This window comes from Leptidea sinapis, chromosome 18 (genome assembly GCF_905404315.1).
Source record: "Leptidea sinapis chromosome 18, ilLepSina1.1, whole genome shotgun sequence".
Lineage (NCBI taxonomy): Eukaryota > Metazoa > Arthropoda > Insecta > Lepidoptera > Pieridae > Leptidea > Leptidea sinapis.
In genome coordinates this window covers 4,744,433-4,763,928 of record NC_066282.1, presented here as the reverse complement: position 1 = coordinate 4,763,928, position 19,496 = coordinate 4,744,433, and the positions used below count along the sequence as shown (strand labels likewise).

Here is a 19,496-nt window from a genome sequence, read left to right as displayed (position 1 = left end):
TTGAAACAGACATGTCGTACAATTTACCACGTCATGGAGCAATTAATGGTTAATCTACGTGTGCTTCTGCGTTTAAGTTAATTAACCGGTTAAAGAACCTTCATCAATTGTTAGTGCATGATGAACACTATTAATAAACGGCCGCTTAAACCTTAAACAGTGGTTCATTATTTCAACGTCTGTTGATGAACTTTTTACTCTTGTCGCATACCGCGCACTTAAATCTAAACCCCCATTTTTTATGCCTGTTTTATAATCCACATTCAAAATCTGAACAATTGAATACACTCGGCGAATAAAAAAAAGCTTCGCGCCGTTTTTCTGTTTCTAAGCTATTGCTTAGAAACAGAAAAACGGCGTTCTCAGTCGGTAAAAAATATTCCCGCTAATAGGTATGCAATATCTGAGTCATTCGAAATACGTTAAAATTATGAAGGTAGTTTTAAATATTATCAAAGTAAACGTACAGTTGTGCTGAATGGTTAATGATGTTTTAATTGTGACGTGGTAAGAATGTGTAGTTAGAGTTTTAGATTTTAATTATTTTAGTTTTTTTTTACACGTGGCTACTGATGGAGGGCCTTGTGAAGGTGATTGATCTGGAGTGTGTAGAAGAAGTGTTGACCGTTACCAGGTTTGTTCAATGCTGTTATTTTAAGTGGAAGTCTTGGGTTTTTGAGTAAGGAGCGGTCGAGAGTAGTTGTTGCAAACGACAATTAGAATTTCGATTATATTCAAGTAGCATTTATTATGATAGAATAGCAACTTGGATCAAATAAACGCCTAATGAATAATAATATTATATGATAGTTTTAAAAAACTAAAAAACACACTAAAAAACACAAAATTCTCTATTGTACTCGAGAATTTCCTAATATTAGATAAATCAATTGAAGATAAAGGTTGAAATTTAAAATTAACATCATTTCCTGACTTATTGACGATAGATAGATATAGATAGATAATAGATAATTATATAAATTAACAAAAATCTTATTTTGCAAATTGAAAAATGGAATAATTTTATCAAATTAATGTATTGTCATCGGTCCTCGATAAATCTACGAAGTTTGAACGAAATCTCGCTGATTAAAGTGAGTCAAAATCGCATCGGTTTACAAACAATTATACAAACAGATGAAGCTAATAAAAAGCGTGTAAAATTGAACATCTTATGTGTACCGACAGCCATTATCTTATAACTTGGGCCAGCGCCTTAACATAAACTCGCTTTTCATTTAATGATATAAATATCCAGACAACCGAGCCTTGCTCGGATTTTTAAGAATGTACAAACTTGAATTTAAAAAAAAAACTAATAGGACATCTGGATTCGAACCGGGTCTTCTGCTTTCCGGATCACCCAATGTCCCAACTGAGCTACTGTAGTCTTGTATATAGTGTCGAAATTTACCTTTGTATTCTAAAGTTATTGTAGCTGTTTCTCATTAAAACGGATAAAACTACATTTTTTTTAAATTGAAACCTAGCTAGATCGATTTATCGCCCCCGAAACCCCCTATATACTAAATTTTATGAAAATCGTTGGAGCCAATTCCGAGATTCCAATTATATATATTTATACAAGAATTGCTCATGTAAAGATATAAGATTATTGTAAGTGACAATTGCCTGAAGGCCGCTATCCCAAGAACTCGCCAAAATAGCGCATAATTGAAACCATTTCTTGACGGTTTATTTAAAGCTTATTATTTCACAAAAAATAATTGTATATCTACAGAATATGAGAACAAAATTAATTTTGTCTTTACATTTCTATTTTTTAAAGGTAGTGCGAGAAATATCACCAAAATACAAAAAACCTTTTTCGCCCACGGACGAGTAAAATAAGACGGACTCCGTGTCACCTTACATAACTGTGAGGCGCCAAAAAAAGCCGGTAAACGTGTAAATACATAGCCCCACGCATACACTTACACTAATACAAGCCGATCGGCCGCCATTATGAGATTTGCCAGCGTCCGTGACAGATCAGTTTGCGTAAATTAATATTTTAAAAATGCCGTCGTGCGTTGTGAAAAAGTTTTAAAACAATACTATAAAAGTATCCATATACAGTATACTCCCTTAAATAATCATATATCCCCATGGATATATGATTATTTAAGGGAGAAAAAATTGTGTATCTGGTATACCCCGTAACCGCACACACACTAGCACAGTGCTTCACTTGCTAATATCACGGCGCAGAGTTTTTTACTAATCCGTGTTTTCGCCATAGACATTATATTCTAGCGTATAGACAGGCCGATAATGCGTGATCGATTTTGATTTATCAATGTGTGCGCTAGCTAGTGGCTTAGTATTCAAAATATTAACGAGCTATTGCCAAGCGTGGCTGACTGGTTACGACTTGTCAATCAAAATCGGTTACAGTAACAATAGATTAGCTTTCCATTTCTACTTTGCAGTATCTCGAGATTTCCTACTCTCTTACACGCTGAAGATTTATTGGTTCATTTATTTATCTCAAACCAGTTACGAATTAAAGTTCGATCTCTTAGGGCAAACTGGGAATTTCTCGTGGGAAACGAAATGTAATTGATGTAGTTGACCAAGCTAGCTGTGAATTATTGTGACTGTTGGATTAAAGAGAAAGTCTATTCTATCTTGCAAATGTCAAACGCTGCTTAGTACATTGTTGGATGTAGAATTTTGTAGGTCAGGTCGGTTTGAAACTAAACTTTGATCAACCTACATTAATTTGACTCCCCAAAGCCCAGTGGTTAGTGACCCTGCCTACTGAGCTGGAGGTCCCGGGTTCGAATCCCGGTAGTTGTAATCATTTATATAATGAATATGAATGTTTGTTTCCAAGTCATGGATGTCTATTTGTATTTATGTGTGTTTATGTAAGTATGTTGTAAATATATCGTTGTCTTGTACCCATAGTACAGGCTATGCCTAGTTTGGGGCACGGACTAGTAAAAAAATAAGGACTCCGTGTCACTTCACATAACAGTGTAGCACCAAAACAAACCGATTAACGTGTAAATACATAGCCCCACGCACACACTTACACTACTACAGGCCGATGGGCGGCCATTATGAGAATTGTCATCGTCTGTGACAGATTAGTTTGCGTCTCAATAAAATATTTGAAAAATCCCGTCGTGCCTTGTGAAAAAGTGTAAAAATGATATTATATAAGTATTTGTGGCCATATATGATTATTTAAGGCAGAAAAAATTGTGAAACTAGTATCCCTCGTAACCGCACACACACTAGCATAACGGTGCTTCACTTGCTAATATCACGGCGCGGAGTCCTTCTTTTTTTACTCGTCCGTGGTTAAGGGGAAGATAATTTGTGTGTGTATTTGTGCAATATTGTATTATATATTGACACTATAAGCTCATCCAAATTTTTTGTTAGTTCTGCCGGTTTATAGTAAAGGCTACAACACATTTTGATTATTTAATTTAATTTCTACCGATTATGACCAAATGAGATTTATTATCTCACCCGGATTGTGTCAAGCGCGGCTCTTTCCCTAGCACTAAAAGTTCAGAAACACGCACACTAATATATAAAGAATATATTGAGATGCAGCAGTCAATATGTTTATTTCTTTAAATTTTTATTTTAATGATTCTTTAGGTCGTAGGTTATAAATAGCGCGAATAGCCCTCTTCTGCGGTACAAAGATGGTATTAATATCGGTTGCACTGCCCCATAACAATATACCATAGACATAATACAATGAAAATAACTAAACTAGTCGCGTCGTATCTTTGTCAGTCTATTTTGTGTTGGTGGATCTCAAATGGATAAATATATGTTTGATACAAGCAACTCTAGTTGCGACCCCAAATAGAGATTCATTAATTAATCCAGTATAAATTGGATCGAACATTAATTATTGTTATTTTTCCAGCAAGTACCCCAAGACTGACTATACGTACTCGCCGTTGTCGCGGGACCGCGTGGAGCTGGCTCCGGGGCAGGTGGCCGTGCCAAACATGTCTCGGAGATCGCTGTCGCAGCTGCGCCTGTTCGGACCCAGCAGTGTCGACGAGACTGACAAATTCACAACCACCTCCTGGTCTACTACCACCACTAGGAAGCGGTATACTGTAAGTGGTTCTGTAATTTCACAACCACCTAATGGCTTACAACCACCTCTCTGAAGTGGTTTACTGTGAGCCGTCCTGTTATTTCACAACAATATACTGGTCTACAACCACCAGTAGGAAGCAGTAAACACTGAGTCGTTAAGTTTTTTCACAACCACCCCCTGGATTACAACCATTACTTTGAACTCTGAAGTAATATACCGTGAGTCGTTCCGTTATTTCACAACCACCTCCTGGCTTACAACCACTTCTCTGAAGCAATATGCTGTGACTCGTCCTGTTATTTCACAACAATCTATTTCACAACAATCTCCTGGCTTACAACCACTAGTAGGAAGCAGTAAACACTGGTTCGTAAAGCATACATTTTTTTTACTGACTCACGTGAACTACATATTAGCGTGTAATGTCACTTATTTGGTAATTCTTTTGTAGCAGGCTATTGAGAGCTCTGACGACGAGGCGACGTATGCGCACAGCAACTTCAAGCAAGCGGAGCAGGGCTGGTGGATAGTCCGAGTGCTGACGACCATTGCGACCTCCATATCGGAGAGGAGCCGGGCCGTGTACCGGAAGGTCGTGGGGCCCTCGCATCGGTACCCGTACACTGACAGGCGCCCGGCGCAAGGTATTTTCTCAGATCATTAATACTTCTAGATAGACTCGAAAAAAATTGAGTTTAAAGTTAACCTCTATTTTGAGTAATGCACGCACCCCAGTGGGAGGCTCCTTTTCACAGGAAGCCGGCTAGATTATGGGTGGGCAGTAATGTGTAAATTACTGTGTTTCGGTCTGAATGGCGCCGTAGCTAGTGAAATTACTGGGCAAATGAGACTTAACATCTTATGTCTCTGTCTCTAGGTGACGAGCGCAATTGTAGTGCCGCTCAGAATTTTTGAGATTTTCAAGAATCCTGAGCGGCACTGTATTCTAATGGGCAGGGCGTATAAATTACCATCAGCTGAATGTCCTGCTCGTCTCGTCCCTTATTTTCATTTAAAAAAAAAACTAACATAAAGTGTCATACAAATCGCGAGTGTAAGACGTAGATTGTTACGCACTCGTATTAAAACTGACTGGTTTTTATCGGTTGTCTAAAAGCAAGAGACTCTATCTTGACATATAAATTATATTGTAAGGTATTTTATGTTATTAGAGAATGTTACAGTCACAAACACAATAAAGTTAAAACGTGTGGAAAGACATATATATAAATGGTTTAGTGTGAATAAACATATATCTAAATCACGGACGAGTAAAAAAAGAAGGACTCCGCGCCGTGATATTAGCAAGTGAAGCACCTTTATGATAGTGTGTGTGCGGTTACGGAGGATACTAGTTACACTATTTTTTATCCCTTAAATAATCATATATGGCCACAAATACTTATATAGTATCGTTTTTACACTTTTTCACAACGCACGGCGGTTTCTTTAACATATTTTATTGAGACGCAAACTGATCTGTCATAGACTATGACAATTCTCATAATGGCCGCCTATCGGCTTGTTGTAGTGTAATTGTGTGCGTGGGGCACACAATTACTATTTACACGTTAATCGGCTTGTTTTGGTGCTACACTGTTATGTAAGGTGACACGGAGTCCTTATTTTTTTAATAGTCCGTGATATAAATAAACAAGTTTTTACAATTTTTACAATTCAGTTTATAAAAATAAGTATAGTCTAGCGCCAACATATAATATTTACAAAGTACACTTACTACTTTTTATGTTACCAGCAAATAAATCAATTACAATGTTGTCACTATTGTGCAAAATATTGCATAAATTAGAACTCCTAAATAAAAAGCTATTTGATCGATACTGTATTTGATGGTAAGGGATATGAAGCAAAGGCTGTTTCAAATTCAAATTCAAATATTTTTATTCAAAATCACTTATTGAACGTTAAAAACTACCACCCATTTAAAATACCTTCGACCTGAGAAGAACGGGCGCAAGAAACTCAGCGGGCTTTTTTTTTTCTATAAAAATATGGATTACGGTGTAATATTGTACAATAAACATTTATAGAGCCTGAGTGTGTTCGCATCATTCCCAGTCTGTGGTATCATTAAGAAAATTGTTTATGCTATAGTAACCTTTCACACACAAACGTTTATTAACAATTATTTTAAATTTCGTAACACATTTGTTGTGTACATTTTCTGTGATCATATTGTAGAAGCATATACATACATCGCCCATATAAAAGACTTACTAAATCGACTTAACCGAGTAGTAGGCATAACAAGTTTATATTTGTTCCGCGTGTTAACATTATGATTGTCACGTTTCCTTGACTAGCTGACCCGGCAAACGTTGTTTTGCCATATCAATTATTATTAGACTTAGACCGTTTCTTTGACATTGCAACGTCACTTTATTGTCTAAAATAAAAGAATTAAAACAAACGTACCCTAGTTACTCATTATTACATCAACTACCTGCTAATAAAAGTCCCTTCAAAATCGGTCGAGCCATTTCAGAGATTAGCCGGAACAAACAGACAGACAGACAAAAAATGTAATTTTGGTGTATTTACATATTCATATACATGTAGTAAAAACGGTTATTTCAATATTACAAACAGACACTCGACATAACACAACGATTCATATGTTTAGATAGGGCTGTTTTACATTATAATATAATATGATTCCAGCTGGTATAATGGCACGTTCGGCGAGCGCTATGGGCGCACCGTTCCTCTGGATGTATACCTTCCTCCAAACGATAATTACCACCACAGTCACCACTATTACTGAGACGGTGAGTGTGCCTTATTTTGTTATGGTTATTCGACATTCCAATTAGTACCAACATTCAGTAATAATAATATTAATAGAAAAATTTGTGACCTGTTAATATTACATTGTATAAGTTAATAGGTTTAGTATTTTTGTAGAAAATGTATATTATATGATTACAAGATGGACCACGATCTGGTCAAGACCACCGGAATACGTCGGATGAGTGCAGCGCAGGACCGATCATTGTGGAAATCTTTGGGGGAGGCCTTTGTCCAACAGTGGACATCTTCCGGCTGATGATGATGATAATTACATGCAAAATATTAATGATGTCACTGTTATGAAGTTTGGTATTATTAAGCTGGTAATACCACGATACGGTGACTGTTAGGATTTGCTCTCAGTTAAGGCATGTCTTGTTGGGGCAATTGTAAGTTGTGGATGTTGGCTGTTGTTGTAATTATCTGGATGTGTGGCGGTCCTCCACAGTGCGGTTTTCAAGGAGCTTTCTTCCACGTACTACAAAGCTGTGGAATGAGCTTACTTGTGCGGTGTTTCCGGGACGATACGACATGGGGACCTTCAAAAAAAGCGCGTACACCTTCCTTAAAGGCCGGCAATGCTCCTGTGATTCTTCTGGTGTTGCGGGAGATTGTGGGCGGCGGTGATCACTAAACAACAGGTGACCCGTACGCTCGTTTGTCCTCCTATTCCATAAAAAAAATATATAGTGAAATTATGGAAGTGAAACTTCTTTAGAATCGTTTTGATTGGACACTCGATGAAACGAAAAAGCGAGACGATAGAGTCACAAACAGGTAAATGTGTAGGATTCAGCCGGCGAGAGAATGAGATAGAATACATTACACGTTTTCGGTCTCAGTACGAGAAGTACTCATGAAGCGACTGCTTAATTTTTTCAATACTTTTCAATGAGTATTTTTAATCAGGAAGTTTTCAGAAGTTTCACTTCCACCGTGTGTGACACAGAAGTGTTTAATTATTATTTGTTCATGTAGACATGGTGGATGACAAGAAGTATTGAGACCACAGACTAAGAATATACCGTATAGATGACGTCACAGTCCGATGATGCGTGACCAATTCTGTTTTGTCAATGTGTGGGTTTAGTGTTCATAATACTAAGAAGCTAATGCCAAGCGTGGCAGCTGTTAACGACCTGTAAAAAATTGGTTACATTAACAATAGATTCGCTTTCCTTTCCTATCTTGTTGTATCTCCGTAAGAGGTATTCTTCTCTGTCGCACGCTTTGTTTCTATACGCTAGTATATTGTAAGTCAATGACAATTATTTGTGACAATGAAAAACTGGTTTTTGCTCTGTTTCTTGTCCCTCACACAGAGCGGCAATCGTTTCCGAAGTGACGGCAGTGCCTTAATTGACATCAAAAATAATTGTCAAGGAATCAATATTGATAAAATATATATCACAGATATTATTTTGATTTTCGACAGATATCATCAAGTGAAACTATCGATAATGACAAGTACAAGTCGCGCAGTTCCAAAGATGCGGCGGTAAAAAGAAAATGGTGGCCCCTGGTTTTGTTGTTACTGCTTCCAGCTGTCGGATACGGATGTAAGTAGTTTACTACGTTTCAGGGAAGCATTGGTGACGCTAATGATAGAACCGTTGAGTCGCACGACGACCAGTTTACACTTAGAACATATATATAATGATATTAGTGGTGATAGTAATGTCTTTCATAGCGGTTGAAATCATGTCTCATCCTAGCAATACGCACCAGGCCTTTTAGGCGGGATTATTCTCTATCTTTTAAGGTCCCTAAGTCGTATTGGTTCGGGAAAATTGCAGCCGGTAATTGATTCCACAAAGTGGCTGTGCGAGGTAAGAAGTTTCTCGCAAAACACGTGGTTGTGGAATGCCAGACGTCAACATGGTGTGTGTGGAATTTGAAATCAAGGCAAAGAAAGACTAATCCAAAATAAATCTCACGTTTTTCTATACCTGTTAAACTGTACATAATAGTTTTTATTCTTAAAATTTATTTCAGTGCATTACTCTTACGAAAACCTGGATCACATGGCAATGCCAAACTTTACAGATTTCTATCTAGATCTATCGGAATTTACCTCCAGCACATTGAAGAATATAACCTTGCCAACATTCAATATCAGTCTCCCGGTGCCGAATATAAGGATGCCAGATATCAACATAACTTTGCCGGATATTCAAATGCCGGACGTACGCGAGCTGGCTGTCACGAAAATGTACACAGACTATAAAGACGTGGTGCAGAATAGAATGGCGGACGCCACAGAGTATATGAACGTAGTAGGAGAAAGCTGCTGGGAGGAGATACGAAGATATTGGAGCGGGGTGTTCGGGTGATCTTTTATTTATGGTTAGGCCCGTGTTTTAGAAATTATTCGTGTTAAAGTGTTTCTTAAATATAACTTATGGAGGGTCAAAAAGGTGAAAAAACAATACACAGATTGCCTATAGTTGGTTACTCATACTAACATTCTTCGATATTTTTAAACAAAAAATTATCGCGATCAAATTACTTTTTAATCGAATAGTTAACCTATACTATCACCGCGACATGTTTGTGCGTATTCGTGTGTTGCCATTTTCACCTTGAAATTATAAAGCATTGTTTAATTAAACTCAGTTTAATAATTTTCATTTGTAACAATTGATTGATGTATACTTTCCCTTCGCTTCCGAATGCGGGCCTTATGTACTAGTTTCTAAAACGATTTTAATATTATTTTTCTCTTGTGGAATCAGACTAAATTATTAGCTCGTTCAACGAGTTTAGTTTGTATTCTATTTTTATTATCATTTTGGTATTTTTGGAGGCTATTCATATATTTTAGTGCCATAGAAAATATTCAAAATTCACGGACATTTATTTTGGGCCTTCAGTACTAGGATGTCAATGACATCGTACTAAGAACATATTATTTAAGTTATGTTTGATTAGAATTAGATTTTTATTTTCTACATATTTATATTTTAAAGTCACAATAATATTTTACTTAAATAGACTAATCGTACTTAATTGTCTTCAAGGTAAGCCTATTCAATACTTATTTTAATACTTTATTCATTTATTGTGACTATACAGGCTGGTTTTTCGAGAAGGGCGGTGACTTACGTCCGTTCCCAATATTCAATCTATCTCTTACTTGCGATAAAAATCGTAACCATCGTTGACTTTTCTGTCCCAATAAACTTATCGACGGTAAGTCACCTTATCCGTACACGCCGTCTGTCAATGGGACGACGTATAGATTACCAACGATAGAATTTGTATGGAAATTGCAATTCACCCGTCCCAATATACGGCGATCAGAATGACTTATCGGGTACATGGGGACAGCTAATTACTGACAGTAGAAGGTAGTTATTTATCTCTATCTGTAGATAGTATATTGGGAACGGCCGTTAGAGAAAAGTCATACCAATAACTGCATATAAGTTTTTTTTCAAGCAATTTGTAAAAAATATCTATTTGCTTTCATTTTTAGTAACACATATTTATTTGCAAAGATTGATCCTTATCAGCAACAGAGTCTGTCGGTTTGATAATAGAGGCTGTAATATTTTTGAAAAATATTTCGTTTTGATTTCAATTGTCAAAAGTTCATGAAATTTTAAAATTCTATACCGCCCTTCTCAAAAAACCATCCTGTATAATGAAAATCTTTTGGCAAAGGCCTAACAAGATTTGGAAATAATAACTTATGCGAGTGATACTTGTATACTATTGCTTATTGTCAGTGTATTTTTCTCGTGTTTTTGTTATTTAAATGTGATAAATCCGCCTTCAGTACAAAAGTAAATTAAAAAAAATTCTTTGTTATATCTTAAGTATTAAATATTTATTTTTTATGTTGCCATATTATATTGTATTACCTAGTCTTTTTATCGCACTAAACCGTCTATGACTACTAAGTTTGGTAAAATAATAAGTTTTTCTAATTATTGTAATGTTAAAATATAAATATATATTTTTATATAATATTTGTAAGCAGAAGTAGAATGTAACAAAATATTATTAATGTTTTCTTTTCAAATGATTATTTACTTACTGTACCTGTTACTACTCTGTGTCGTAGAGCAGTCCAGTAGTTGAATGAATATCGGATATTGACTTTATCGCCTACCGCTTAATACACTATGCTATGTGAAATGTATGAGCGAAAGGAAAATATGAAAAATACGCGCACGAAAGAGATGGCGTTATTAATGGTGGGTCATTGACCGTTATTCTTTCAACTTCGCGACAGCGCATTTCTTTTTGCCTAACATTACGTTAGATCTCTTTTAAATTGAAAGTTTTATGTTGCTTTAATATTTTAGGCTATGATTATATTTATTTTAAATTATTAATTATTTAATCTTTTGTAATTTTAATGAACAATATCCATTTACCGTCGTTAGTCATGAATGTTGATTTGAATTATTCAAATTAAATTTTCCAATATTGTATTTTAATAGCATCTGATTTAACTTTTGTGACATTTATAATTATCCATTCAGTTTGTGATTTGTTTTTCCGATTCGGAATTTCTGTAGCATTAAAGTACTATTATTGTTCTTTAAAATATACACTTCTAACATCGCACACTATTTTAACATCTTGATAATGACCCAGTGCACGTAGTTATTTGAAATAACTTATTTCTACATTGTCTATTTCTGTTTAGTTGAAACGTAGTGTGTCAGAAAGAGACAAAACAGTACGACAGCCATGAAATAAGAAAGTATTTCGTAGTTATTATATAAATATTGCGAAGCAATTTAGTTCCTATTCTACACTGAATATTTGAGATGAATATTTCAAATATGTGTGCGTGCGGTGTACGATATATCGAATTGGAAGAGCAAATCTTAATTTCGCACAACTGGTTATTAAATCAATAATGAGATTTTAAGTGTATTAAAATTATTACTTTAAATTAAGCGCGGTTTGGCTTCATTTAACATTTTGTATCGTATTTTGATTATACTAATTCCGGGCTATTTGAATTAAATTGATTTATGCAATGTCATGTTTCCTTTCATCCCTCCCACATAATTCTTCCCTGTCCAAATATAATTCAGGGAAGGATAGAGGTATAAACGTCACCTAAGATAGTACCGACGCTACTCCTTTAGGTGAGTTTAAGTTTTATTCATTTGTTAAGTTATTCTTTATCTCTGTCCTTCCCTGTACCTTGCTTTCTATATAGGAGTTCATGTGGGAAGGACAGATCGTGGGCAGAAGATTAATGATTCCTTTTCTTGCAGGCTACAAATACTCTGTGCCGAATGAAGCTGAGTATAAACCGCCAGTATTCAATCATAACGTGGATTTGAACGAACGCGTCGCAGCACTGGAGCGCTGGGCGATAAACGTCGACAATCGAATGAAATCATTCGATGGTAAACTATCGATAGTCGATGAACTCGATGCCAGAATCGAGCAGTACTCGTTGAAGTATCTCCAACGGAATTTGATTCAGATTTTAAATGTTAACGATAATAGTGAAGCTATTGCGAGCAAGTTGAAGGTTCATTTCGATCAAAATTACGTGGGCAAAGACGAGATGCAAGTGTTGAGTCGGGACATACACGAGAAGCTGATTAACTCTTGGAAACCGGATATGAAGGAGGAAGATGTAAAGAGGATAGTTCAAGAGTTCTTGTCGACTGTAGAGAAGAGGCAAATAGAGGTGGTAGTCGAGAAAGTGAAGGAGTATGTGAGTAAACTGCAGTCGTCTCCGGGAGAGGAGGTGCGTCACTTGGATACGGAGGAGATAAGGAGGATCGTGTCGGGTATGCTGGAGGTGTATGATGCTGATAAGACTGGGCTGGTAGACTACGCGTTGGAATCTGCAGGTAATTGTCCGTTTTATATTATAGACTTACCCCCTTATTCATAATGGTCCGCTAACTTTAAACAGCCGCTTAGGAGTGTTTTTTCTCATTCTGACTTAGGACAATAGAAGAAGACAGAGTGAGAATTAGCAATGCTTTAAGTTAGCAGACTATAAGGGGGATATATATTATATATATATATATATATATTATATATATATATATATATATATAGATAGTATAATATATATATATATATATATATATATATATTTATATATATATAAATATATATATATATATATATATATATATATTATACTATCGCATACACTACAGACAAACAAATCGTGCGAGAGGAAGGAAAATCTCTAGCGGAGATACAGCAAGATAGAAAAGGAAAGCGAATCTTTATTTATTGTAACCTATTTTGATTGACAGGTCATAAACAGTCAGCCACGCTTGGTGTTAGCTCTTTAGCTTTTTGAATATTAAACTAGCTTAGGCACACATTCATTGAATTTGTTCGCGCATTATCGGGCTGTCAGGTCGTTAGAGTGTACGTTGTTTATCCTAAGAGCGCTTTCTTAATTCGTCCGATCAGAATCCGATCCGTATCCGTAAAAATACAGATCTAGAAATCTTGGACCTAATTCCGACAAGCAATTCAGGTGCCACTTTTTAGCATACGGCATTTTATGCCACACCTGACCATTCACGTCGTTGATCATGAATCCTTTCAATACGTGTCAACTCCTGGCAATTAAGAAGTAAAGAATTCTGGGTGCAGGGTTCAGAAAGCCGGGTGTAGTGCGTAAACTTCCATAGAAATAGTTTTACAATTACCCCGGACCGTATTTTCACGGGTACGGATCGGACTCTGATCAGACCTAGTACGAAAGCGTTCGAAGTCAATAGTTTGTTCGGTTAGTTTAAATATATTATATAGATATACGTGGACCAAAATTTAACGTTAAACGACTGCCCTGCGAAAAAAAAGAATTCTCCAATCATCGCGAATCCTCTCAAAACTAGTTACTTATATTTCAGAATGATCGCTGTTTCCACGCTTAGCTCATAACGATGCGTGATCATTGTAGGAATGTATGGAAGCAATACCTTTTTCTTTCCATTCATAAATGAAATAAAAAATGGAACTAGTATTCTATATTTATAGTCGAAGTGAAAATAAAGCTATGTATTCACTCAAAAACAATGTTTCGTAGTTTATGTCGTTCACAGTAGCAGTAGATACACACACTTTTTACACAAATTATCTTGCCCCAAATTAAGCATCTATAGCCTGTGTTATGGGTTACAAGACAATGATATATTTAATACAATATACTTACTTAAACATACATAAATTCATATAAACATACATATAAACATACATTTAAACATCCATAACTCGGATACAAACATCCATAGATAGTTAAATATTAAAATCAATTTTGCTTTCTCTTTCCCAATATTGTCTTTGGTGACAACATTTCGGCACTGCTATGAGAGTATATACTCTTGGTCGACTTCGATTCGATTCAATACATCACGAAAGATATCGCGTAAGTAACTAGTGTTAGTGTATTATCTAATCATGAATGCTATAAACAGTGTATACAGTTTCATATTTATATTTTTTGTGTTGTTGTCTAAAGATTGTTGTGACGCTAAACAACTGAAACACACAGATTTGTAAAAGAACTTGTTTAAAACAAGTGTTCAACACATGTTTAACTTTTTTTGCAATGACACAGTAATTACTTATTTTCCAGGTGGTCAAGTGATATCGACGCGGTGCACGGAGCTGTATCAAATAAAGACCAAGCAGTACTCCATTCTGGGCGTGCCTGTGCTCTGGGTGTTCACTTCGCCCCGGTACGCGCTCACCCCGGGTGCTATGCCGGCCGAGTGCTGGGCCTTCCAGGGCTTCCCAGGATACCTGGGTGAGATCAAATTTTAACACAACATTACATTGCATTTATTATTATGGATTTAGTTTCAAGCCGGCCGTGCTATCTAACACGCATGTGTAATAAAAACAAAAAGTAAAGTGAGTTGGACTCGCAAATATATTATCCTGTACCAATGCGCGAGTTTTAGCACTATATACTTTTAAAATTTGCAATTTCAATATTATGGATGGATTGAATGAAATATAGCTTCGGTTGTAGGGTGTCCTTCGGGTGTAGAACCTTTATAAGCGTCCAAACATTGGAAAAGGAATTTCTCCCAACCAGACTGTCTGGGCGGCTCTGGTCAAGACTGAACAAAACAAACATTGACGCGCCGTGTCCCCTCCTACACTGGAGCCAGTGCTCGCTCCGGGGGGGAACAAGTCTAAACTATTGAACTATATAATATTGACACCTTTCCTCGTCGAGAGTACTGACTCTGGATTGTGACTGGTTCGTCCGCTCCTGTCTAGCTGCAGTGTAGGAGCGCCGAGTCTGGACTGGTCTGGTCCGGCCGGGTCGGGCCTACTGGCCAGACCGACTCCGCTTCCAATGTAGGACCGGCCAGACGCTACACACAATAATATGAACTATCAATTTTTTACCCCAAATTCGGATATTGCGCATACTATAGTTAGATATTTATACTTTTGATAACATTCTTCCAGTGATCCGAACATACGCTATTATCGAGGTGACCGGATTCTCGCTGGAGCACATGTCGAGGCTGCTTGCTGCGGAGGGCAAGATAGAGTCGGCACCTAGAAACTTTTCCGTATATGTGAGTATAATATAAAACGATTATCAGTTTAGTACCGACGTAAGACTTAATTATTGTGGTTACTACGAGTGAAGATCAGCTTAAACACATGATCAAACTTTTCAGGGACTCCACAACGAGCAAGACCCAGACCCACATTTATTCGGCAAGTACATTTACGATGCCAACGGTACATCCATACAATATTTCCCCGTCCAGTTCCCTAAAACTACCAACATGGGGGGCGTGGAGTATCCTGTCGCATACAACATTGTGGAACTGAGAGTCGAGAGTAACCATGGCAACCCGACTTACACCTGTGTCTACAGATTTAGAGTTCACGGTAATCCTCTTAACGATATCCGAAGAGCTACCGAAGACAGTATCCGTGATAGTGAAGTGTAATAAGGCCCTAGTAGATTAAAATCTAAAGTACAAAGCGTAACTGCCCAATCACAGCCTCAGATAGGCGTGCGTCATTTAATGCTGTCTTTTCATTGGCCAGGATTATTGAAGACATTTTCAAAATGGCCGATTTAAAGTGAACAATTTTAGCTGTTTTTTTGTGGCGATTATTTTATATTTTATCGTAGTTTTAACAGATTTACTAGTGTTGTTAATCTCACAGTAAGCGCACAATAGATACACTTACTACATACATGCTGTTTTACCATTTTATTTATAGTGTTTTATTATTTTTTTAATTTTAGTATGAGTTTGTTTAGTTTTAATTAACTGCGCTGGACGTGTTTTACTCGAACCAACGATGCTATTTTGTCCCCGAATGATCATGTAATATTAAAGTGTCGTATGTTTTAACAATAGGTATAAGATAATTTTGTAGATTTTTGCTTTTTAAAAGTCCTATATTTTATTGAATACAATAAACAACTGAAGTGAGAAGTGTAAATTGATATCGAATTTAATTTAACGTGCAATTCGAAATGCGAAATCGTCTTTGGTATTAAATTAAATCTAAACGAAAATTACCATAGTAAAATTCATGTTGTTATCAATGTGTGCACGAAAATTAGTTTGATATAGACATAAACACCAAATCAATTTAAAATAATCTTAACTGAGTTTGAATGGATACTATTTAATTCGTTTACTTATATTTTTTCAAAGCATAATTTATATCTCAAGCATCAATTTTAATTTATTTGATAATCGATTTTCGAAATATATCAACGTTTTACGATCCTTTTATAAGATATTTTCATTAAATTATGGTTTGATTGTATAGAATAAGTTTTAAAATGATGAATTTCGATTAATTTGCTTAGAATTTTAACTTACTTTACATATTGAGCCCGGTAGCGTTAACTTATTATAAGTAAAGGAGCTAGTCCCTTTAGCATAGGTCTATGTTTTACGATTCTATTTTTAACACAGTTTTTATATGAAACTATTGTCTGTTTTAAAATTGCTTTGAAGCTGCAGTCGTTCTTAACAAATACCTCAGCTGCATCTAAATTTTACAATCATACTAGCTGACCCGACAGACGTTGTTCTGTATATAATAAAAAAAACTGTTTTATAGTAATTTGCCAATAATATTTCAAAACATCAAGAATTATTTCGTAAAAAATGCTCCCTGTTGTAATAATGAAATTGTTTCACAGCGGAACTGTCAAACTGTGCGTCACTAAATTCTCTCATAGAAAATATGTCCATACAAAACAAATATTGAGAATAAAAATATTTATGGGTCCCAAATCGAAATAAAACTATCATATCATCAACTATAAGATGAAGTAACCCCCATTAAAATCCGTTCATTAGTTTAGGAGTCCATCGCGGACAAACAACGTGTCACGTAATTTATATATATTAAGATATCGGGGCCACAGTTTTTTTTAAATTAAAGGTGACGAGACGAAGTAGAAGTTCGCCGTATAGTAAGTGATGCGCCCTGCCAATGAAAACGCAGTGCCGATTAAGATTCTTGAAAAGAAAACGGAGCGGATTCACGATTGAGATCGATTTCGATATAAGTCTTTACTCCAGTAGCTACGGTGTCTTTAAAACTCAAACACAATAAAATAATAATGCTTGCATATTACTGTTTGGGATGAAGGCACCGCTGTTGGTACCGGCATCTTGCGCTTCTCCAAGTGTGAGGTTCCTTTGCCCAGGATGCCGGCTAGATTATGGGTACCACAACGGCGCCTTTTTCTGTCTTGAAGCAGTATTGTGTTTCCGTCTGGAGGGCGCCTTAGCTAGTGAAATTACTGGGCAAATGAGACTTACCATCATATGTTTGACGATGACGAGCACAAATGTGGTGCCGCTTAAAATATTTGGGTTTTTCAGGAATCCTGAGCGGGATTGCATTGTAATGGGCAGGGCGTATCAATTACCATCAGCTGAACGTCTTGCTCGTCTCGACGCTTTTTGTCATAAATATAGTGGTAAAACTCCCTCAACAAACTGAGAATCACTGGTCAACCTGTCTGGCTTTGTTAAATAGTAAATGTATTATTGTATGCGAATGTTCAAATTAATTGCCGCTTACCACGTGATTAAAGTTTCATGAGTTTTTTTAATTATAATAAAAAAAAAAATCCGTTTTTAAATACTTAACATATTGTGGCCTTGTTTTCGCCGGGTATCAATCAAATTTAAACGTAATTATTACTAAAGATATGTACATGGTTTTTAATAACATTACAACTATTACTAAGTTCGATAAGGTTAACATTTAAATCCCAAATTTATCCTCTATATTCACTTAGAATTTATTGTAACAAAAAAAGGTCTTACAACCCCACATGGCGGACGATTGCCAGATTTTAAAACGTTTAATTTATTATATTAGTCTATTTATAAATTTTACTAAAATATAATAATATATATAATTAGGTATTCAGCTGTTGTAACGTATGGAACATGGAGTATAATTGAATGTGTTCAGTCTATTGATAAGCTGAAATATTAATTTTATTTTTGAAATACTAAGATTATAATTAAAATAGCCGTAACATATTATAGTAAAAACGCACAATACATATTAATACAAAGATTGAACTGATATAATTATATTTGTTTAAGTTATTTAAGAATTTTAAGTGTGCAATTACGAGTTCGCGAAAAGTTTCGCGCGCGATTCGCAGTATTTACATCGACGATTTTTTAACTGATTTATAAAACTACTCTGGAGTATATCAACCTAGTTCTCAATAACTACCTGAGTACAATTAATATATTTTAATAAGATTTTATCATGATTTGTTTTATATTGTATTGATATAAATTAATACATCGTTCCGCGTGGAAATGAATTATAATATAGCCCTTCCTAGGGAATTTTCCAATATTTCGGGATAGTATTTCGCATGTACATATTAAAGTTATTCAAAATTATTGAAAATATTTTTGTAACGTAACACTTAATACTAAATTTACTTTCAACTTAATATAAATATAAATTTCAATCTAATAGTACAATAGGTCGAAACAAACCGTCCTCGTGGTTTAGCAGCTTGGCTTGTCTCTAAATACATGATTCGTTCCTTCGTAAAATGTTATATTTTTCTAATATTATATCTTTAAAATGTTAGTACAAATAACAACTTTATAGCATTCAGATGCAATTCAATTACTTGTACAAATTTGCTTCCTTTTAAATAAATTTCGATAAAAATTAGGTTTTTCAGTGATTTATATTATTAATAAATATTACCAGCTATATTAGTCTGTATTCGCTTTCTTTGTTACAGAATAAGTGGTAGGTATATTTTTGTGTACAAATAAATTATTTTATTAGTAATTGTTGTATTAGTTCGTCCAAAATGCCGTCATAACTTTAAGTTTATTGTGTAATAAGCGAATATAACCTTTAAGTTCTTTTGTAGCGGATGTGATTTGTACATAAAATGTGAGTTTTTGACGGATACTTGTGACAGGATGTTTTATTTATACAAGTTTTAAAATAGCGCCTTAGTATTTTATTTATCGTGTATTATTATTATTAAAGTAGATCTTATTGAGTTTGTGAATTACTAAATATTTGAAGTAGTTATTAACCTTTTCAAGTATATTCGCTAAGTCCTACGTATATTTTCGTCGTCACA

General features: G+C 35.4%; 1 protein-coding gene across 4 annotated transcripts in view; it reads left to right on the top strand.

Annotated features, from left to right (window-relative positions):
* LOC126969415 (klaroid protein-like) overlaps nucleotides 1-18,507 on the top strand; it is a 43,037-nt gene extending 24,530 nt beyond the window's left edge. For 2 of the 4 annotated variants that reach the window (XM_050814817.1, XM_050814819.1), the window contains 8 exons: nucleotides 3,899-4,097; nucleotides 4,533-4,725; nucleotides 6,764-6,870; nucleotides 8,328-8,451; nucleotides 12,136-12,726; nucleotides 14,481-14,651; nucleotides 15,329-15,441; nucleotides 15,547-18,507. In XM_050814817.1, the coding sequence (XP_050670774.1) occupies nucleotides 3,899-4,097; nucleotides 4,533-4,725; nucleotides 6,764-6,870; nucleotides 8,328-8,451; nucleotides 12,136-12,726; nucleotides 14,481-14,651; nucleotides 15,329-15,441; nucleotides 15,547-15,825 (1,777 nt within the window). In that variant the 3' untranslated portion in view covers nucleotides 15,826-18,507. Of the gene's footprint in view, nucleotides 1-3,898; nucleotides 4,098-4,532; nucleotides 4,726-6,763; nucleotides 6,871-8,327; nucleotides 8,452-8,887; nucleotides 11,893-12,135; nucleotides 12,727-14,480; nucleotides 14,652-15,328; nucleotides 15,442-15,546 lie in introns of those variants that run through there. The other 2 variants (XM_050814818.1, XM_050814820.1) reach the window with 2 other exon arrangements.
* The last annotated feature ends 989 nt before the right edge of the window (nucleotides 18,508-19,496 follow it).